The sequence below is a fragment of the Leucopleurus acutus genome, assembly GCF_964270905.1.
Source record: "Leucopleurus acutus genome assembly, chromosome: 1".
NCBI lineage: Eukaryota > Metazoa > Chordata > Mammalia > Artiodactyla > Delphinidae > Leucopleurus > Leucopleurus acutus.
Genome location: NC_139142.1, coordinates 52645042 through 52669204, shown reverse-complemented (window position 1 = coordinate 52669204; position 24163 = coordinate 52645042). Strand labels below are relative to the sequence as shown.

General features: G+C 35.7%; 1 protein-coding gene across 2 annotated transcripts in view; it reads right to left on the bottom strand.

The window, feature by feature from the left end:
- The window catches only part of MDGA2 (MAM domain containing glycosylphosphatidylinositol anchor 2), a gene marked incomplete at both ends in the record, with an annotated part of 831925 nt that overhangs the window by 105560 nt on the left and 702202 nt on the right, over window positions 1–24163 (bottom strand). For both annotated transcript variants that reach the window (XM_082842707.1, XM_082842708.1), the window contains one exon: window positions 4940–5209. In XM_082842707.1, coding sequence (XP_082698833.1) covers window positions 4940–5209 — 270 coding nt within the window. The remainder of the gene's footprint in view (window positions 1–4939; window positions 5210–24163) is intronic.

Below are 24163 nucleotides of genomic sequence, written 5' to 3'. Positions count from 1 at the left end.
TAGTCTACCTGTTATCATCATAAGTAAAATTCTAATAAATTTAACAGAATTTTGGCTCTGAAAAATATTTGACATTGAAATTTTTTGCCTTTTAGAGTTATCACAGGGAATTTTTTTTTTTTTTTTGCGGTACGCAGGCCTCTCACTGTTGTGGCCTCTCCCGTTGCGGAGCACAGGCTCCAGACGCGCAGGCTCAGCGGCCATAGCTCACGGGCCTAGCCACTCCGCGGCATGTGGGATCTTCCCAGACTGGGGCACGAACCCGTGTCCCCTGCATCGGCAGGCGGACTCCCAACCACTGTGCCACCAGGGAAGCCCTATCACAGGGAATTTTATTAGATATTTTTCCATTAGTTCATTTGCTCTTACTTCTGATAGTTCTAATGATTTTTCTATAGTGTTATGCTGTTCATGTTTAGACATTCATAACAAACAAGTATCCAGCTGAATAGCACAAACGTATGCATTACCAGAGAATAAAATACATTTTCTATCTGGTTACTACATAACTCAATCTGACTTTAGAAAACAAGAATAAAACATTGTGATTTGGAGTCAAATTTGACTTGGTTGTTATTTCATCCTTTTCATTCTTTAGAACTAAGTAATGCTAGAGTAATCCAACAGCCTGTCTTAGGCATATCACAGTTCTCAGTCATCCTCAATTTCTTTACATTCATTGAGTGATAGCATGTACTCCCTTTCATAAAAATGTCTCACTCTTGCTTTATTTGTTCTCTAGGATCTGTCTAATTTTGGTTATGTGTCTGATCTGCTGGTGCTGAGTATGGAGAAAAGAGTAGTTCTAAAATGTCAATCTGAATGTTGTAATATATCAAAAGAAAAGTAGAGGATGCACAATCCCAGTACAAATACTTCCAAATTAGAGGTGAAAGCAACAGTCACAGGCAAATTTTTGTTTGTAAAACCCTATTTGCCATGTTTATTGAAAGGGATTAAACTATGAGGAATTTCTTTAACTACTGCCATAGATAAAACAGTTTCATATGTAGGTTGTATTTAAAAGTACTCCTAGCAGCAGGTAATGTTGATACATGTGGCAGACTGAACCTAAGGTGACTCCAGTGATTTCTACCTCTGTTATTAATGTCTTTGTGTATAATTCTGTCTATAATTCTGTGTATAAAATGTGTATAATTAATTATTTATAAATTATTTATAAATTATTTATAAAATGTGTATAATTAATTATTAATGTCTTTGTGTATAATTCTGTGTATAAAATGTCTTTGTGTATAATTAATGTCTTTGTGTATAATTCTCTCCCATGGAGGGTGGGAAAAAACTGTGATGAGATGTTCCTTCAGTAATTAGGTTATGTTATATAAGATTCCATCTTAACAGACTAGAGCTAGAGATTCTTCCTCATGGCTTGATGAATTAAGCAGCCACGTTGGAAAAGCACATATGACAAGGAATTACAGGTGATCTCTAGGACCTGCAGAAATATTCTAAGACATGAGAGTGGCCTTCAGCCCAAAACCAGCAAAATGCTAGGGCCCTCTATCATGCAACCATAAGGACATTAAATCTTTCACTAACCTTACACGATCCAGGATAAGCTCCTTCTCTCAAAATCCTTAACTTAATCATGTATTGCCACATGGAGTGATATTCACAGGGTTTGGGGATTAGGACATGGATTTACCTTCTTGGGGGATACTATTCAGCCCACTACATATTTTCAACTTGAACTACTCTTTCACCCTCATTCTTTTCCCATTAAAAAATAATTTTCAGTAAGATTACTTCCATTTAATCATTCACTCTTGGCCATCCCTCTATCTAGTCCATCATCCCAGATTTACTGGTTTTCTTTTCTGGATCAAGCTGTGTGCTAGGATCTAACCTAGCATGTTATTCACTCATATCTGTAATGCAATAAATGTGCCTAGATGTTTTGAAGTCTTTAAAAACATTTTTTCCAAATGTTAATTTGGAGCATTTAAACCTGTGATAAAGTGAAATCCATGCCCAGTTGAGTGATCTGCTAAACAGTACAAAACTATTTATTAATATAGAAATACTTATGTCTATGTATTTATACATATATACTTGGAATTGCACATTTACAAGTGGACTTATTATAATAAATTAATATGTCACATTTATTTATAGAATTTGTAAAAATTCTCCCACAGAAAAATATGATAAATGGTGTTCGGGTTTCTGCCATAGTTCACAAAGGCTTAAAACACAAAAAAACTAGGCTTAATTTCACTATAACAATACTAGTAAATAAAATAAATGAAAATACACAGTATTTTGTAGTATTATAGCTAATATTCTCTAATATGGACAGTGCACAACAAGCTAGGTTGGTCACTCTTCCCAATACCTTTGCTTACTATCTTCTTTTCCTTTCCAGGAAAATATTCTCACAGCCCCTCTGACTTCTTGGTAAACACAACCCCAGTCTCCTACCCCTAAACACCCACACACGTTGCAAACTCATGACATAAATGAAGAAAACACGTCCGAACTTTTGAGCTTTCCCGGGAGCTAGAATACATATAGACTTGAGGGCTGCCATTGCTTTTTAGTTCAATTCTGTACGTTTTGATGTGCAATCAGATCAAGTCCACTTTCAGGACATTTAGGACAAGCAAGTGGAAGAGTTTAAATTCTTAAATTTGGTACAATAGTTATAACTTTGAAAATTTAAATGTTTCTTAGTTAATTTGGGCCTCAAGGGAAAAGAATTGTCTTCAAAGATCTGCTTTGTGGGTAAAGAACATATGCATAATAAATATATGAATCCTTGCATATATTATATTCTCTAGTTCTCTTCTGCATAGCTTTAAAGAGTTTTGAATTATGGGAAATTGATAAGGATTACTACTAATTCTGGTATGTTTTAGTAGAAAAGTAAATAGCCTTTCAAAGCTTCTTCCAGATGTCTGATTCTATGGAATCATTGATTTCCTTATATATTTTCCTGAATTATACTGTATTTGGAATTCAACCATTTCTTTTTCTCTTCTTCAAAACTTTATTAGGGGCTTCCCTGGTGGCGCAGTGGTTGAGAATCCGCCTGCCGATGCAGGGGACACGGGTTCGTGCCCCCGTCCGGGAGGATCCCACGGGCCGCGGAGCGGGTGGGCCCGTGAGCCATGGCCGCTGGGCCTGCGCGTCCGGAGCCTGTGCTCCACGACGGGAGAGGTCACAACAGTGAGAGGCCCGCGTACCACAAAAAAAAACTTTATTAGATTTTATGTGGAGATCTTGAAACAATGAGGTTGATGTGGAGATCGAAAAATGCACACTGGAAACAAATTAATGCACGGGGCTGTTTCCTCTCCCCCTATGGGGCAACCACAACAGGTTTATTCCTTCCTGCAACTACTGAAATCTACTTACTGCACCCCATGGATCTGGAATGGGAGAATGGAGCTAGTGTTTATTCTGGTCTCAGCTTGTCTTCTAGTTCAAAAAATAGGATTTGGATCATATAATAGAGAACAAATGAAAATCTTGCAGAGGCAGCATGGTCTAAACCAGTCAAAGTTAGAAAACAGTGTCACCAGAGAAAATCAGAATGTGTATAAAGCCAAAAAGATTGAAGAAAGGGGTTTAGTTAATTTTATGGAGTATTTTTATTTTGGAGGGTTAATGAAAGAAAGTAAAGTGCTCCATTTGTACCAATATGTGAAAAACAATTGCCTTTGAAGGATTCTTATTGCTTGGGATAATAACATATAAATAAGGAATGAAAGTATATCATGACATTTAAATTACCCCATAGAGTAATAGAGTACATTCTCTTACCCTTGTAAATATTCCTAGGAAGAAAAATTAAATCACCATGTAAGTAATTGTCCTAGGGATTTTTTATTTCATTTTAATAGTTCATTTTAAGTATCAAAGTAGAAAAACCTTAAGTTCAACTGAATGTTAATAAAAGGGATTGCAAAACCAAGAGGTGGCAAGATCCAGCAGAGAGGATGTCTTCATATTCTTTGGTTAGTCAGTTGTATTTTATCCACCTAATATCCCATTTCAGGAAGCAAAAATGTCTCAAGGCAACCCATATTAGAGAGTTCTCTTATGAGTAAGAACTTATTAATAAGAATTTATATTACCAATGAACAAGATTTAATTAATTCTGAAACATTTTAATCATGATTTTTATGATTGCTTTCCAGATAACATACAATGTCCAGTTTCTTCTTTTAGTAGCATAAACACTATAACCGTTTCAACTAATTTTATCTAGAACAAAATAATAATGAAAAGGAGTATATCCTTTTAATGTATGCCTAAACCCTAGCTCAAAAATTACACAGATTTACTTTAGATTACCAAAATAATTTAAATAAACATGTATAATTTAATACAGATTTAATATTTCCTTAAATACATTAAAAGATAATGATATCAAAAATGATAATTCTCTCTAATTCATTATATACCAGATACAACTATATTGATTTCCCTTTGAATATCTGTGGTCCTATGGTAAGCCAGGGACAAAATGAAGATTCACCATACATTAAGAGGTAATAAATAAATAAACAAGAAAAAGAAAGAAATCACTCTCTACTATTAAAACCAGAACAGGTATTGGATTGCAAGGGATTTTAAACTTGCAAAAGAAAACATGTATTAATATTTGCAATTTGATCTAAATAAAGCTAGTTAAGGTTTGTCACTTTATTACTGAAACACTCAGTATAACCAACCTCATCACCAACTCTATTTGAATTCACATAAACTTCTAATTTTATAGGCACATTAACTATCTTAACTACTAAAATAGACTTTCCTTGAAAATAAATGAGTAGAAGCTCTAAATATGAACAGTCAAGCTGTTCATGGTATGCTCCATGGATCTGCAAAATGCTTTCATTCTTATATTGACATAAGCCTAAACTCCCAAGATCTAAAAAAAAAAAATGCAAAATATTCAGCATCTTACCTGTAACAAGAAAGCTGCATCTCCCTGCTCCAGCTTCATTTATGATGCTACAATTATAAACCCCATAGTTTTCGTTGGAAAGACTCTTCACTGGGTACTCTGTGTATTCTTGAGAGTCAAATTGACCCGTCCGTAATAATTTGCTTCCCAAGCGCCACTCATAGGTCAGCACCCGTATTGGATAGGCTCTCAGGACCCTGCAGCTCATAGTGACACTGCGGTCTTGTCCTTGCCGGATTTCCAGAAATGCTGGTTCCACAGCAGGAGGATCTGTAGAAAAGAGATATTAAAACAGATAAAATATGTGGTTTGCAATAAGCCAGGGGCTACTCTTACTGTGAGAAGCTATTTTCAAGAATACATCTAGCAACAGGGAAGGAATATTAAGAGGTGGATGGAGAACATATTTAGACCTGGGAATTTCAGCTTGGGTAGGGAAACGTGATTCCCGAGTGTGAGCAATGAATAAGACTCATTGCTTTAAAAAAGCATTTACAGGTGAAACTAAGCAGAGTTTATTTTTTCCTTCTAGTTGCTTCCCAGAAAAAAATGTCATAAGTATGTTTGGTTTATACTGTTAGCAAGCAAATGATGTTCTGGGTATAAAAGCAGAGTATCCACACTAGCATGAAATTCTGAAGCAGACGAAGCCATTGGTTCAAGTCAGCGAATTCTAATTATCCCACATGAGGCTCAGTCCTTGGGCTTCTGGATACCAATTATTTAATAAAATGGGTAACACAAGTATATAAATTTATTTTCTAAATTATTCAGTCAGAAAGAATTTGACTGCAACTCATAATATTCATGCGTAAACCTTAAACAAACTTTGCAAATTATACCACAGGTGGATATGGATTTCAACCCACTGCAATGGCTCATTTATTTGGCTTAATTGTGAGTTTTTTTCCCATACAATCAAAACTTGCTACATTAGGTACCTAATCTTTTTGTTTTTGATGGGAAGACTTCCAAAAGGTGTTACACATTTCTCTCATTAGGGTATGCAAAATATAGGCCTTTTCTTAATGATGACTCCCAACTGTCATAATAAATAACAATTATTTCCTGGGCTCTAATGACATGGTTCATTTGATCAAGGAAATTGTGTGGGACCACTCAGAATTTTTTGTGCTCAGGATTGCTCTGGGCAACAATATCACATCCTTGACTAGATGTGTATGGCACCCTCTTGAGTTGTGCAGTATAAAAGCTGTACAACTCCACCTGGAAGCCCTTCCTTCAGGATGCTAAAAGGTTTTAGGACTACCACACCAAACGTGCCATCTGATATTCTTTACATGTCATTCCATCTACTTTTTATAATATTGCTCTCCTTTCTCATAGCCAACATATTGACTGACCCTTCTTGCTTCTTTCAACAAATATGTTTAAGCTACCATAAGAATTTTAATTTTATTCATAAATTCAATTTTTGAGCCCTCCTTATATAAGTGCTAAGAATAGAAAAAGAAATGAACAAGAAAAAAAAAATCCTATCTGCATGTAGTTTATGCTCTAATGCAATAGACAGACATTTAAATAGCTAATTTAAAAAACTGAAGTACAAAAAACAATTCTAGGGTAGAAAGTGAAGAAGTGAATAACACTATGAGGATTGACCAGGCAAGGAATGTGATACTTGAATTGTATCTCCCAGGATATATAGGAAATGGTCAGGTGGGTGAATAGTAAGAGAGGACATCCCAGGTAGAGGGGTAAGTAGGTGCAAAGGTAAGGAGGAGACAGGGAGAACAGGGTGTTTAGGGAAGTATAAGTGAATAGTATAACTGATGCATAAAAGGTGCACGAAGGCTTGGGAAGAAATAAAGATGAAAAGAAAAGCAGAGGCTCTATCAAGGATCCTTGAATGTCATGTTATGGAGTTTGAATTTTATCCTGTTGGTACTGAGGGTCTTTAAAAAATTTTTAAATAAAGCCTTTATATGATTAAACCAATCTTTTAGAAGGCATACTGTGGCAGATAGGAGGAGCATGAACCTCAAAGAGAAGAAACTCAAAGAGAAGGCCTGAACTAAGGCAATGTCATGGGACCATAAATGATGCCTTAGACAAGAGGGGGATGAGTGATGAAGACAGGGAAGAAAGGAGGGGTAGTTTGGAGTTTGGTGGACATGTTGAATTTGTGCACCCAAGTACTTCTTTATTTCCAAACATATGGTTATGTTTTATTTTTTCTTTGTTCTGATTTTGTGCTTAACTGAATCATATTCAGAGAAAACAATTCATATATATTAAATCAACTGAAATTTGTTAAAACTTGTTTTATCTCCCAGAATATGATCGATTTTTATCCTGTTTGTGCTTTCAAAGAAGGAGTAGTCTGTAGTTTGGGGATGTGATGTGGATCTATTGGGTTAAGTCTGATAACTGTGGTGTCCATATCATTTATATAGTTGTTAGGGTTTTTTTTTTTTTTTTTGCCCCATTTATTCTACTTGGATTAACGTACAAGAAAGTGTTGAACTCTTCTAAAAGGGTAGTAGCTTTTAAAAATTTTCTTCTTGTAGTCCTGTCTCCTTTTTGCTCTACATATCTTGAGGCAATGCTATTCATTACATACAAATTTAAATCGCCTTTATGTTATTGATGATTTGAAACTTTTATCTTTGTGAATTATCTCCTTTATCTCTATTTATGTTTTAATATTTAAAACTCTATTTTGTCTCATTGTAATATAGTTACCTTGGTTTTCATTTAGTTAATATTTACATGTTATGTCTTTTCCATCCTTTTATACTTTCAGTAACCTTATATTTTACTAGCACCTCTTTTAAACAGCACATTGTTCTATTGTTCTATTTTTTCAAAAAAGTCAGACAATCTTTTTCTTTTACCCAGAGTACTTAGCACTTTAATCATTTAAGTTTAATATACTGATATATTTGGGTACAAGTGTTTCCTGTTATTTTATTCTTTCTGTTTGTTTTGTGATCTTTCTTTCCTTGTTTTCTTTGTATTAATGGATTATATCATTATTCTAAGCCTTTTCCTGCTACTAGTTGGGAACTTAACTGCTCTGTTTCTATTATTTTATTGATTGTCTTAAAGCATGCAACATGCCTACTTAAGTTATCCCAAAACATCAATTAATACCTTTACCATCCTCTTAGACAAAATAATCTTAGAACACTTTGTTCCTTTTATTCCTGTTCTGACATATGTCATCGAGTCATGAACTTTAATTCCCTCATTTTTTAAAAATTTATTGGACATTATCATACTTTATACTTGCACTATTTTTTAAATTACCCAGATATATGTTAGCTTATTTGCCCTTAATTCCTTCTTTCATCACAGACCTACCAAATCTGTGAACACTTTCCTTTCACCTAAAGTATATCATATTGAATTATATTTAGTACACTTTATGATGTTGATTTTCAAAAAATATATATTTTACCTCATTCTTTTTTTTTTTAACATCTTCAGTGGAGTATAATTGCTTTACAATGGTGTGTTAGTTTCTGCTTTATAACAAAGTGAATCAGTTATACATATACATATGTCCCCATATCTCTTCCCTCTTGCGTCTCCCTCCCTCCCACCCTCCCTATCCCACCCCTCTAGGTGGGCACATAGCACCGAACTGATCTCCCTGTGCTATGTGGCTGCTTCCCACTAGCTATCTATTTTACGTTTGGTAGTGTATATATGTCCATGCCACTAACTTTGTCCCAGCTTACCCTTCCCCCTCCCCGTGTCCTCAAGTCCATTCCCTAGTAGGTCTGTGCGTTACTCCCGTCTTGCCCATAGGTTCTTCATGACCATTTTTCTTTTTTTTTAGATTCCATATATATGGGTTAGCATATGGTATTTCTTTTTCCCTTTCTGACTGACTTCACCCAGTATGACAGACTCTAGGTCCATCCACCTCACTACAAATAACTCAACTTCGTTCCTTTTTATGGCCGAGTAATATTCCATTGTATGTTATGTGCCACATCTTTATCCATTCATCTGTTGATGGACACTTCGGTTGCTTCCATGTCCTGGCTATTGTAAATAGAACTGCAATGAACATTGTGGTACATGACTCTTTTTGAATTTCGGTTTTCTCAGGGTATATGCCCAGTAGTGGGATTGCTGGGTTGTATGGTAGTTCTAATTTTAGTTTTTTAAGGAACCTCCATACTGTTCTCCATAGTGGCTGTATCAATTTACATTCCCACCAGCAGTGCAAGAGTGTTCCCTTTTCTCCACACCCTCTCCAGCATTTATTGTTTGTAGATTTTTTGATAATGGCCAATCTGACCGGTGTGAGGTGATACCTCATTGTAGTTTTGATTTGCATTTCTCTAATGATTAGTGATGTTGAACATTCTTTCATGTGTTTGTTGGCAATCTGTATGTCTTCTTTGGAGAAATGTCTATTTAGGTCTTCTGCCCATTTTTGGATTGGGTTGTTTGTTTTTTTGTTATTGAGCTGCATGAGCTGCTTGTAAATTTTGGAGATTAATCCTTTGTCAGTTCCTTCATTTGCACATATTTTCTCCCATTCTGAGGGTTCTCTTTTCGTCTTGTTTAAGGTTTCCTTTGCTGTGCAGAAGCTTTTGAGTTTAGTTAGGTCCCATTTGTTTATTTTTGTTTTTATTTCCATTCCTCTAGGAGGTGGGTCAAAAAGGATCTTGCTGTGATTTATGTCATAGAGCATTCTACCTATGTTTTCCTCTAAGAGTTTTATAGCGTATGGCCTTACATTTAGGTCTTTAATCCATTTTGAGTTTATTTTTGTGTATGGTGTTAGGGAGTGTTCTAATTTCATTCTTTTATATGTAGCTGTGAAGTTTTCCCAGCACCACTTATTGAAGAGGCTGTATTTTCTCCACTGTATATTCTTGCCTCCTTTATCAAAGACAAGGTGACCATATGTGCATGGGTTTCTCTCTGGGCTTTTAACCTCATTCTTAAAAGATATTTTCCTTGTACACAGGATTATAGGTTAGCGGTTATTTTCTCTCAGCACAACAGGATATAATTCCATTGTCTTCAGATGGCCATTATTGCTGTAAAAAAGTAAGCTCAAAGTCTCATTCTTTGAAGTGAACATCTTTTTTTCCTCCAGCTACTTTCAGAATCTTTTTGCTTTGATGTTCTACAGCTTCAATATAATGTTTCTAGGTATAGATTTCTTTTTACTTATAGTTTGGAATTTGCTGGGCTTCTTAAATCTCTTGATTAAACTTTGGTGTCTGTCATCTAGGAAATTTTTGGAAAATTCTCATCATTAGCTCTTCAAATAAACCTGTATTGTTCTCTTTCTATTCTCAATTGAGAATCCTTTTTATTCTGTTTTCCATGTCTTTTAATCTCTCTTCCAACCATTTCTTGAGGTTTTTGCATGAATAAATTCTCTGAGCTAATTCTTCTTTATCTCTGCTTAATGTGCATTGTGTTATTTACAATAATGTAGTTTTCATTTCTAAATGTGTGTAGTCCTTTGGTATACCTTTTATACCACTGTTTTAATACTTTCCCATTACCTGCAAAGGTAGTAACACTTGTCTTTAAACAAAGTAATTGTTTTATACCATCTGATATTTCCAATTATAGTATTTTGTTTTTTTTTCAGTATGTGGGCCTCTCACTCTTGTGGCCTCTCCCGTTGTGGAGCACAGGCTCCGGACGTGCAGGCTCAGCGGCCATGGCTCATGGGCCCAGCCGCTCTGCGGCACGAGGGATCTTCCTGGACCGGGCCACAAACCCGTGTCCCCTGCATTGGCAGGCGGACTCTCAACCACTGTGCCACCAGGGAAGCCCCCAATTATAGTATTGACAGGGCTTTTCTGTTGGTTTTCTCTCAGGGTACCTTGTTCCTGTGTATTCTTGGTTAATTTTAACTCTGTGCTACTCATTGTCCTTTAAAAAATATTTATGAGGATACTTCATGCCTCAGATGATGGCTTCCTCCTCTAGAGATTTGTGTACATAGGCAACTCTTCGCATCAATGTCTAGGATCACATTAATCCAAGTTCATTGCTTGAGGTTTTATTTTAATCATGTGGGTCACATGAATTTGAGTTCAAAATCCATATATATAAGAGCTGGTTTGTGATTATAACTTCAAGAATGGTTCCTATGTCATCTCCATCCTTCTCACGTTAAAGGCAAGGCTCTTTGCATTCCCTTGAGAGTAGGAATGTGTAGACTGGGTTTACTTCTGCTCTACTCTTACCCTGGGGGTACAGTCCTTTGAGTTCCAACTTCTATTGGTAGACACTTTCCCAGGGAACACCCTAGGTTTGGAGTTCTGCATCCCTTGCCCAGAGATGCCATCAAAAACTGAAGCTCAAATTTGCCCATGTCAGCAAATGCTCCTGAGGGCAAAAGTAGGCTCACTGTACTATTTTTGTATAAATTTGGCCTGGAATTTTTAAATAAATATTTTAATGCTTTCATAATATTTTAAGAATATTTTCTAGCATTTTCAGTTGTTTGCATTGAAAGGGTTTTGTGGAATATTTTATCTATTTTATGCCCAGAAATGCATGTCTCTGATTGCCAAGCAGAAATATGGATCTAAAGCTCAGAATGGAAGGCTGACTGCAGGCTATAGTTCTGTTGAGATATCTCAGAGAAAGTATAAACAAAGCCATATAAAATGTCAAATTTGAATTTACTATTGAATATAATCACTTACGGGGCTGGAGGAAAATAAAAGCTCCTAAAGGAAAATAAACATAAATTAGCAGAGAGATATGTGGATCCAGAAAGTTGTGTTACAAAAATTGAAGGAGTTGTATGCTTCAAAGAACAGGAAGTAATACAATGTGCCAAATGTTAGCAAGGCAGAAGTTAATACTTAAAATATCTACTGTTTTTGACAAGTTTAATATTATTAATGATTATAGTGAAAGCATTTTCTGTGAAGTATTTATAACCTGGGTTACAGATTTTTGGCATATGAAAGATGGTTAAATAGTAGAGATCAGTAATGAAAACTATTTGTTCAACAATATTGTCTGTGATTAGAAAAGATGGTTATTTCTATTGATTCTACCTTCAAAATATATTGGGAGTTTATACATTTCTCTCAGTCTCCACTATCACCACTATTACCTCTCACATGGACTACTACAAATGTCCTGTGATAGCCTTCTAGAAGGCCAACATGCTTCCTCTTTTGAACTTCTCTCAACCTTCTGAGACTGGCCAGACGTCCTTTTACCAGAGAATCAGCCCTTTTATTCTCCTGTTTAGAATACTTTATTGACTCACCCCTGCGTGTTAACCAGGCCTACAAGGTCCTGAAAGTTCTGGCTCTAGTCGTATATCCAACTATGCTCATCTTGAACATTATGTTTCAGAAACATAGGTTTTCTTCCAGCTTCTGCATGATAAACCCTTTCCGGACAATGGACCTCTGATTTTGTTTTGTCTTTCCTTTACTTTATCCACGGCTCTGTAACTCTCATCTTTTAGATTTTACCTTCAGAAAGCCCACCCTTGACTACCAGTAAGTGAAGTATCTCTCCTACTGTTAATAATATAATGTTAGTTACCATTGTATTTGTCTCCTGTGTAAGTTCCATTATAAAGAAACTTACAACTTCCTAGCCATTGAATCATCCTCTGTATCCATCAAGTACCTAGTATTATAATTAGTGACAAATCATTATTGATTGAATAAATGAATGCTGAAATGAATGAATGAATAATGTAAAAGAGCAAAGATGTCCATAGTATCTTCAATATTCTCTGCATCAAGACCTGGATTCTATGTTCATTTTGTTAAATATGGATGGGCTCTGTGATTACTTTGACCAATAGCATATAGCAGAAATGATGCTGTGCTGATTTCTGGGCCCAGGCCACAGAAGACAGGGAATTTCACTTCCTATTTTTTTAAATACTCACTCTGAGAGTCCTGACCCATGTAATAAGTCCAACTACTTTGCTAAAGAGATGAGGTGAAGGGGCCCTGCGATTACATAAGGGAGAGGGCAGAGTTAAGCCCAGCCTTCCAGCCATCCCCAGGTTTCAGGGGATGCGAAGCTATCTTGGACCTTCCAGACCAGACCAGCCACCCACAAAGTACCACCAAGTGATCCAGAATACCACAATCCATATGAAGCAAAAGAATAGCCTCCTCAAGTTATTGATTCACTAGAGATTAGATAACTAGATTTAGTAAGATGTGATATTTTTTGAGCTCCTAGGTAATAGAGCAGTTTTTAACACAGTAGCAGATAACTTACACGGATGCTTTTTAGCCTTGAAAATCCAGCAGTTTGATATTCTATGTGAAGACTTAACAGAATGAGGCATAAGGACAAGGGGACAGGGTAGTTGAGGAGACACAGTGTAAGCAACAGACCATGGGATCCAAACTGGCTCTGGAAAGGAATTAGCTCAGAAGGAAACTAATGGAGGAAGATAATCAATGGGTTGGATTACTAGGACAACTAGAAAACTTGAAAAGCAAATACACTGGAAACAACGGAGTCAGGAAGCAAAAACCTTGTAGTCAATAAATAGAATTTTGTCGCAATTTAATACTTCAGTGATAGAGAAATTTAGAGTGATTACAAGATCAGAGATATGGCCATTGAAACAAAATGCTAAAGTGGAGTAGAGATTAATGATACTAGAGTCAAATGAAAATAAATTAAGAGAATATACAATTACTTTCAAATTATATTTGCATTTGTCTAGCAAAACAAAGTATTTGCAACTACTTATCTTCCTTCTTATTAATTTCTTTTTGAATGGCAAAGAATATAAATGTAATTAATTATACCTAACAGGGATATATCTTAAAATACATATTTACTTTTTCTATGAATGATTTTCTATGAGAATTCTTTGAATGTATCTCACCTATTAGGTTATTTCAAGTAACGGATTTTTTAGACCCTCATTATATATGAATGTGTCATTCATCCAAACCTAGAAGATTTAGCCCTGTAAAGACATCTGACAGTGCTGGGTTAAAACTTTTCAAGCACAGTGTGTTTTCATACATTCAATAGAATCTGAATTGGAAAGCATCCCTAAATGAAGGTAATCGTTACTGCAATTTAAAATACTGCCCAAACTACTTGGATTCCAAGGTGGTTCCTTAACCTCAAAAAACCAAGAGAATGTAAAACTGAGAATATTCATTATAGTTCAATCAGGTCTGCCTATGGAAAACTTCTGTGATAATAAGGTTTACTTTAAGCTCACTGGCTATTAATGAGCTCAGCATCTCATTCTTTGGAATATCCAGTGAGGATAACCTGTGCAGTTATGATTAAATGGTGCAGTATGAAGTCTTTGAATATGATGAAAGAAAGCTTCAGGTGTCAAAAAAGTTAAAGTTCACTATTCTGACAGAACCAGTTTTTCATGGTGTAAGAGTTAATCAGTACGTTCTATTATGAAATAATCTTAAGAAACTAAAATAAATAAAATATCGTGAGAAAAATGTCCACTTAGATATGAAATGCTTAAAAGTCGGAGTGCTTAGGAGAATAAATAGGTGCCTGAGTTTTGTTCAATTAAATAAAATGATTCTAAAAATACATCATTACATTTTACTGAATGGATTCACTTACGTTAAAAATCTCTGGTTGAAAAATTTGTCAAAATATCTCCCTACAAATATACTGGAGGATGATGGCAATAAAAATAATAATTATATTTGTTGATACTGAATATTTACTAAGTGCTAGGTATTGTGTTAAAATCTTCACATAGTTTATCTTTTTTTTTTTACATCTTTATTGGAGTATAATTGCTTTACAATGGTTTAGTTTCTGCTTTATAACAAAGTGAATCAGTTATACATATACATATGTTCCCATATCTCTTCCCTCTTGTGTCTCCCTCCCTCCCACCCTCCCTATCCCACCCCTCCAGGCGGTCACAAAGCACTGAGCTGATCTCCTTGTGCTATGCGGCTGCTTCCCACTAGCTATCTACCTTATGTTTGGTAGTGTATATATGTCCATGCCACTAACTTTGTCCCAGCTTACCCTTCCCCCTCCCCGTGTCCTCAAGTCCATTCCCTAGTAGGTCTGTGCGTTACTCCCGTCTTGCCCATAGGTTCTTCATGACCATTTTTCTTTTTTTTTAGATTCCATATATATGGGTTAGCATATGGTATTTCTTTTTCCCTTTCTGACTGACTTCACCCAGTATGACAGACTCTAGGTCCATCCACCTCACTACAAATAACTCAACTTCGTTCCTTTTTATGGCCGAGTAATATTCCATTGTATGTTATGTGCCACATCTTTATCCATTCATCTGTTGATGGACACTTCGGTTGCTTCCATGTCCTGGCTATTGTAAATAGAACTGCAATGAACATTGTGGTACATGACTCTTTTTGAATTTCGGTTTTCTCAGGGTATATGCCCAGTAGTGGGATTGCTGGGTTGTATGGTAGTTCTAATTTTAGTTTTTTAAGGAACCTCCATACTGTTCTCCATAGTGGCTGTATCAATTTACATTCCCACCAGCAGTGCAAGAGTGTTCCCTTTTCTCCACACCCTCTCCAGCATTTATTGTTTGTAGATTTTTTGATAATGGCCAATCTGACCGGTGTGAGGTGATACCTCATTGTAGTTTTGATTTGCATTTCTCTAATGATTAGTGATGTTGAACATTCTTTCATGTGTTTGTTGGCAATCTGTATGTCTTCTTTGGAGAAATGTCTATTTAGGTCTTCTGCCCATTTTTGGATTGGGTTGTTTGTTTTTTTGTTATTGAGCTGCATGAGCTGCTTGTAAATTTTGGAGATTAATCCTTTGTCAGTTCCTTCATTTGCACATATTTTCTCCCATTCTGAGGGTTCTCTTTTCGTCTTGTTTAAGGTTTCCTTTGCTGTGCAGAAGCTTTTGAGTTTAGTTAGGTCCCATTTGTTTATTTTTGTTTTTATTTCCATTCCTCTAGGAGGTGGGTCAAAAAGGATCTTGCTGTGATTTATGTCATAGAGCATTCTACCTATGTTTTCCTCTAAGAGTTTTATAGCGTATGGCCTTACATTTAGGTCTTTAATCCATTTTGAGTTTATTTTTGTGTATGGTGTTAGGGAGTGTTCTAATTTCATTCTTTTATATGTAGCTGTGAAGTTTTCCCAGCACCACTTATTGAAGAGGCTGTATTTTCTCCACTGTATATTCTTGCCTCCTTTATCAAAGACAAGGTGACCATATGTGCATGGGTTTCTCTCTGGGCTTTTAACCTCATTCTTAAAAGATATTTTCCTTGTACACAGGATTATAGGTTAGCGGTTATTTTCTCTCAGCACAACAGGATATAATTCCATTGTCTTCAGATGGCCATTATTGCTGTAAAAAAGTAAGCTCAAAGTCTCATTCTTTGAAGTGAACATCTTTTTTTCCTCCAGCTACTTTCAGAATCTTTTTGCTTTGATGTTCTACAGCTTCAATATAATGTTTCTAGGTATAGATTTCTTTTTACTTATAGTTTGGAATTTGCTGGGCTTCTTAAATCTCTTGATTAAACTTTGGTGTCTGTCATCTAGGAAATTTTTGGAAAATTCTCATCATTAGCTCTTCAAATAAACCTGTATTGTTCTCTTTCTATTCTCAATTGAGAATCCTTTTTATTCTGTTTTCCATGTCTTTTAATCTCTCTTCCAACCATTTCTTGAGGTTTTTGCATGAATAAATTCTCTGAGCTAATTCTTCTTTATCTCTGCTTAATGTGCATTGTGTTATTTACAATAATGTAGTTTTCATTTCTAAATGTGTGTAGTCCTTTGGTATACCTTTTATACCACTGTTTTAATACTTTCCCATTACCTGCAAAGGTAGTAACACTTGTCTTTAAACAAAGTAATTGTTTTATACCATCTGATATTTCCAATTATAGTATTTTGTTTTTTTTTCAGTATGTGGGCCTCTCACTCTTGTGGCCTCTCCCGTTGTGGAGCACAGGCTCCGGACGTGCAGGCTCAGCGGCCATGGCTCATGGGCCCAGCCGCTCTGCGGCACGAGGGATCTTCCTGGACCGGGCCACAAACCCGTGTCCCCTGCATTGGCAGGCGGACTCTCAACCACTGTGCCACCAGGGAAGCCCCCAATTATAGTATTGACAGGGCTTTTCTGTTGGTTTTCTCTCAGGGTACCTTGTTCCTGTGTATTCTTGGTTAATTTTAACTCTGTGCTACTCATTGTCCTTTAAAAAATATTTATGAGGATACTTCATGCCTCAGATGATGGCTTCCTCCTCTAGAGATTTGTGTACATAGGCAACTCTTCGCATCAATGTCTAGGATCACATTAATCCAAGTTCATTGCTTGAGGTTTTATTTTAATCATGTGGGTCACATGAATTTGAGTTCAAAATCCATATATATAAGAGCTGGTTTGTGATTATAACTTCAAGAATGGTTCCTATGTCATCTCCATCCTTCTCACGTTAAAGGCAAGGCTCTTTGCATTCCCTTGAGAGTAGGAATGTGTAGACTGGGTTTACTTCTGCTCTACTCTTACCCTGGGGGTACAGTCCTTTGAGTTCCAACTTCTATTGGTAGACACTTTCCCAGGGAACACCCTAGGTTTGGAGTTCTGCATCCCTTGCCCAGAGATGCCATCAAAAACTGAAGCTCAAATTTGCCCATGTCAGCAAATGCTCCTGAGGGCAAAAGTAGGCTCACTGTACTATTTTTGTATAAATTTGGCCTGGAATTTTTAAATAAATATTTTAATGCTTTCATAATATTTTAAGAATATTTTCTAGCATTTTCAGTTGTTTGCATTGAAAGGGTTTTGTGGAATATTTTATCTATTTTATGCCCAGAAATGCATGTCTCTGATTGCCAAGCAGAAATATGGATCTAAAGCTCAGAATGGAAGGCTGACTGCAGGCTATAGTTCTGTTGAGATATCTCAGAGAAAGTATAAACAAAGCCATATAAAATGTCAAATTTGAATTTACTATTGAATATAATCACTTACGGGGCTGGAGGAAAATAAAAGCTCCTAAAGGAAAATAAACATAAATTAGCAGAGAGATATGTGGATCCAGAAAGTTGTGTTACAAAAATTGAAGGAGTTGTATGCTTCAAAGAACAGGAAGTAATACAATGTGCCAAATGTTAGCAAGGCAGAAGTTAATACTTAAAATATCTACTGTTTTTGACAAGTTTAATATTATTAATGATTATAGTGAAAGCATTTTCTGTGAAGTATTTATAACCTGGGTTACAGATTTTTGGCATATGAAAGATGGTTAAATAGTAGAGATCAGTAATGAAAACTATTTGTTCAACAATATTGTCTGTGATTAGAAAAGATGGTTATTTCTATTGATTCTACCTTCAAAATATATTGGGAGTTTATACATTTCTCTCAGTCTCCACTATCACCACTATTACCTCTCACATGGACTACTACAAATGTCCTGTGATAGCCTTCTAGAAGGCCAACATGCTTCCTCTTTTGAACTTCTCTCAACCTTCTGAGACTGGCCAGACGTCCTTTTACCAGAGAATCAGCCCTTTTATTCTCCTGTTTAGAATACTTTATTGACTCACCCCTGCGTGTTAACCAGGCCTACAAGGTCCTGAAAGTTCTGGCTCTAGTCGTATATCCAACTATGCTCATCTTGAACATTATGTTTCAGAAACATAGGTTTTCTTCCAGCTTCTGCATGATAAACCCTTTCCGGACAATGGACCTCTGATTTTGTTTTGTCTTTCCTTTACTTTATCCACGGCTCTGTAACTCTCATCTTTTAGATTTTACCTTCAGAAAGCCCACCCTTGACTACCAGTAAGTGAAGTATCTCTCCTACTGTTAATAATATAATGTTAGTTACCATTGTATTTGTCTCCTGTGTAAGTTCCATTATAAAGAAACTTACAACTTCCTAGCCATTGAATCATCCTCTGTATCCATCAAGTACCTAGTATTATAATTAGTGACAAATCATTATTGATTGAATAAATGAATGCTGAAATGAATGAATGAATAATGTAAAAGAGCAAAGATGTCCATAGTATCTTCAATATTCTCTGCATCAAGACCTGGATTCTATGTTCATTTTGTTAAATATGGATGGGCTCTGTGATTACTTTGACCAATAGCATATAGCAGAAATGATGCTGTGCTGATTTCTGGGCCCAGGCCACAGAAGACAGGGAATTTCACTTCCTATTTTTTTAAATACTCACTCTGAGAGTCCTGACCCATGTAATAAGTCCAACTACTTTGCTAAAGAGATGAGGTGAAGGGGCCCTGCGATTACATAAGGGAGAGGGCAGAGTTAAGCCCAGCCTTCCAGCCATCCCCAGGTTTCAGGGGATGCGAAGCTATCTTGGACCTTCCAGACCAGACCAGCCACCCACAAAGTACCACCAAGTGATCCAGAATACCACAATCCATATGAAGCAAAAGAATAGCCTCCTCAAGTTATTGATTCACTAGAGATTAGATAACTAGATTTAGTAAGATGTGATATTTTTTGAGCTCCTAGGTAATAGAGCAGTTTTTAACACAGTAGCAGATAACTTACACGGATGCTTTTTAGCCTTGAAAATCCAGCAGTTTGATATTCTATGTGAAGACTTAACAGAATGAGGCATAAGGACAAGGGGACAGGGTAGTTGAGGAGACACAGTGTAAGCAACAGACCATGGGATCCAAACTGGCTCTGGAAAGGAATTAGCTCAGAAGGAAACTAATGGAGGAAGATAATCAATGGGTTGGATTACTAGGACAACTAGAAAACTTGAAAAGCAAATACACTGGAAACAACGGAGTCAGGAAGCAAAAACCTTGTAGTCAATAAATAGAATTTTGTCGCAATTTAATACTTCAGTGATAGAGAAATTTAGAGTGATTACAAGATCAGAGATATGGCCATTGAAACAAAATGCTAAAGTGGAGTAGAGATTAATGATACTAGAGTCAAATGAAAATAAATTAAGAGAATATACAATTACTTTCAAATTATATTTGCATTTGTCTAGCAAAACAAAGTATTTGCAACTACTTATCTTCCTTCTTATTAATTTCTTTTTGAATGGCAAAGAATATAAATGTAATTAATTATACCTAACAGGGATATATCTTAAAATACATATTTACTTTTTCTATGAATGATTTTCTATGAGAATTCTTTGAATGTATCTCACCTATTAGGTTATTTCAAGTAACGGATTTTTTAGACCCTCATTATATATGAATGTGTCATTCATCCAAACCTAGAAGATTTAGCCCTGTAAAGACATCTGACAGTGCTGGGTTAAAACTTTTCAAGCACAGTGTGTTTTCATACATTCAATAGAATCTGAATTGGAAAGCATCCCTAAATGAAGGTAATCGTTACTGCAATTTAAAATACTGCCCAAACTACTTGGATTCCAAGGTGGTTCCTTAACCTCAAAAAACCAAGAGAATGTAAAACTGAGAATATTCATTATAGTTCAATCAGGTCTGCCTATGGAAAACTTCTGTGATAATAAGGTTTACTTTAAGCTCACTGGCTATTAATGAGCTCAGCATCTCATTCTTTGGAATATCCAGTGAGGATAACCTGTGCAGTTATGATTAAATGGTGCAGTATGAAGTCTTTGAATATGATGAAAGAAAGCTTCAGGTGTCAAAAAAGTTAAAGTTCACTATTCTGACAGAACCAGTTTTTCATGGTGTAAGAGTTAATCAGTACGTTCTATTATGAAATAATCTTAAGAAACTAAAATAAATAAAATATCGTGAGAAAAATGTCCACTTAGATATGAAATGCTTAAAAGTCGGAGTGCTTAGGAGAATAAATAGGTGCCTGAGTTTTGTTCAATTAAATAAAATGATTCTAAAAATACATCATTACATTTTACTGAATGGATTCACTTACGTTAAAAATCTCTGGTTGAAAAATTTGTCAAAATATCTCCCTACAAATATACTGGAGGATGATGGCAATAAAAATAATAATTATATTTGTTGATACTGAATATTTACTAAGTGCTAGGTATTGTGTTAAAATCTTCACATAGTTTATCTTTTTTTTTTTACATCTTTATTGGAGTATAATTGCTTTACAATGGTTTAGTTTCTGCTTTATAACAAAGTGAATCAGTTATACATATACATATGTTCCCATATCTCTTCCCTCTTGTGTCTCCCTCCCTCCCACCCTCCCTATCCCACCCCTCCAGGCGGTCACAAAGCACTGAGCTGATCTCCTTGTGCTATGCGGCTGCTTCCCACTAGCTATCTACCTTATGTTTGGTAGTGTATATATGTCCATGCCTCTCTCTCGCTTTGTCACAGCTTACCCTTCCCCCTCCCCATATCTTCAAGTCCATTCTCTAGTAGGTCTGTGTCTTTATTCCTGTCTTTATCTTTTTAATAATAAATTAAATAAATAAATAAATAAATAAAAGTTTATCTTTTTATAATAATAAGTCATTTTATAGAAGACACTGAGGCACAAAGCAGTTAAGGAAAGATAAACAACTAAAAAGTAGCAGAATAAGGATTCAAACAAGGTAATCTGATTCAGAATATACACTCTTAGCAACAACCTATGCTTCATTCTTTCCAATTACAAATATTACCAATGTTTCATGATTTCACTCTTTTCCTCAGAGGATTTTGAAAATTTTGCCCTATTAAAGTTATCAACTGAAGTAGATGTTGGCCTATTCACACCAGCATTTAGAATTCACAAACTTTCATGAGTCAAAATGGGAAACACGTTTTGTGGAAAGCAAAGAAGTACTGCAACAAAATTGGTATGTTAAAGAAAAATATTAACGATGGATTTCAAACCAGACTCAAATTGCAGTTTATATAGCAATGTACTTCATGTAAATGAATTTCTGTATTATCCATGTATTAATATACATGATGAGTGCCTGTAGATTAGCTATCTGGAGGCAAACGTGTAATCTTTTAAAGTTATTAAGGATTTTGATAGGAATTAAGTAAAAAGTGTACAAAATTAATTAAGATTTTAGTATTTTCTGTTCTTGTACCTACTGGTTCCAAGTGTTACGAATGGGAAATGGTTCTAATCACATACAAATGTCTAACTTATCTGGAAAGAGTAATGAATGAAAACACCAGACTATAGAGAAATGTGATTAATGTTTGTTTCTCAATAAGGGGATCAGGGGCAAGTTCATGAGTTCTTTTAACATCGTGTATGAATAAAAATTTGCCTCTATTTCTTAAAAGCAATAGCCAGATTCTAATGACAACCAGGACTGTGAGCAAATCAATACCTCTGATTTAAAATATATATATATTTGAATAAGTAAAAACCTTCCAAAGCTATCTTAAAGAATATTAATAAAACCCAGTTTTAAGTCTTTAAGGGAGTGTGAGACTATAGATGAAAAATTAGTTACAGTTTAAAAGAGGAGAATGCTCACCTGTTTGGAGAATTTCAGGATAAGAATGATCTTAATTATTGAACCCTTAGAGGGGACTGATAAACATGCACACAATAGGGTCATTTCTTTTCAAGTCAAATGCCTGCCTAATGTGACACTTGTCTGCTCTTTTTTTGTTTAAGATCTAGGAAAATTGTGCCCTTAAAAATAAAAAAAGTCTAGTACTGAGATGAGAAAGTCGAGGAGTTGGAGTGTTAAGTCAGCAAATTAAATCCTTCCTTTGTCCAATAAAAATAGTGAAATTATTACCTTTAGTGTATGACAACCTCTATCTCTGTTTCTGTGTGTGCGTGTCTTTCTCTCAGATCTTTCCATGGTCTTATAATTATATCTATCTCAGTGGTAAAGAAACTGAACTTCAAAGAGATGAGTGAGAGTAACCTGTTTATGGCCATCGAGGGACACTAAACATATTTGAACCTAGGCTAATTTATCTTCAAGATGTTAGCCATTTAGATTTGACCATGTGATATCTTGAAGCATTTTGTTACCATACAGATATAGGTTCAAAATATCCCTATTTTATTCGTATCAATCAAGCACATAAATACTCAGAAAATTCTTAGATACTGTTAGGTACACGATGATATATTAAGAGATTAAACAAAAATGAATAAAAAGGCTCCTATTAACATATCATTTACAGTATCAGTGTAAAGATAACATCTTAACAGATGTGAGTATACACAATTTAATACAAACAATATATGAATTCTTAGAAGGCAATAATTAATTAATTGCTGTAGTATGATAGGAAATACATATATATATATAAATTATATGTTATATATATATGATCTGTGTTTTTCATTCCTGGAACAGATCTCCTAAATCTCTTGGAACTTTTAGTCCCACCCCCTGACTTTCAGGGAGGAGAGAGAGGCTGGAGGTTGAAAAATGAGTTCAAACGCCAATGCCAGTGATTTAATCAATTTTGCCTATGTAATGAAACCTCCATAAAAACACCTCAGTGATGGGGTTTGGGGAGCTTCCAGGTTGGTGAACACACTGAAGTGCTGGGAGGGTGGTGCACTTGAGGAAGGTATGAAATCTTGACACGGCATCCCTCCTCCACCCCATACCTAGCCCTATGCATCTCTTTTATTTAGCTGTTTCTGAGTTGTATCCTTTATAATAAACTGGTAAACTCAAGAAAAAGTGTTTTCCTAAGTTCTATGAGTCATTTTAGCAAATTACCAAACTTGGTAGGGGAGGAACTACCAAGTCATGGGAACCCCCAACTTTATAGTTGGTTTGTTAGAAGTATAGATGGCAACTGGGAATTGTGACTGATGTCTGAAGTGGAGGTGGTCTCGTGGCACTGAGCTCTTTAACTTGTAGGATCTGCACTGACGCCAGGCAGTTACTGTCAGAAGTGAATTGAATTTTGGACATCCAGATGATGTCAGAGAATCAGAGAACTGGTGTTGGAAGACACACCACTTACTTGGTGTCAGAACGAACAATATAATTGCTAATCAAGTCTTAAAATAAGCCTAATTTATTCAATAGGGAAAGATACGAAAAAGGATGGCCTTGGAAAAAGATACTGAGAAGTTTGTAGGGTCTGGCTAATGTATCTAGAAGAGACAGGGATTGAAATAGCTAACATTTTTAGGATTAATATACTCTGTATAACTGTGCTAGCACATTTTACATATTTATTACCTCATTCAATTCTACAACAACCTTGTAAAGTGTGTATCTCCATTTTACACATAAAGAAACAAAATCTGAGAAGTTACATTCTCAAGCATCCCACACAGCCCAGGTGACAGACTTCAGACCTAAAACAACATGCCTTCAAAGTCCATGTTCTTTCCAGCACAACAGATTGAGGAAG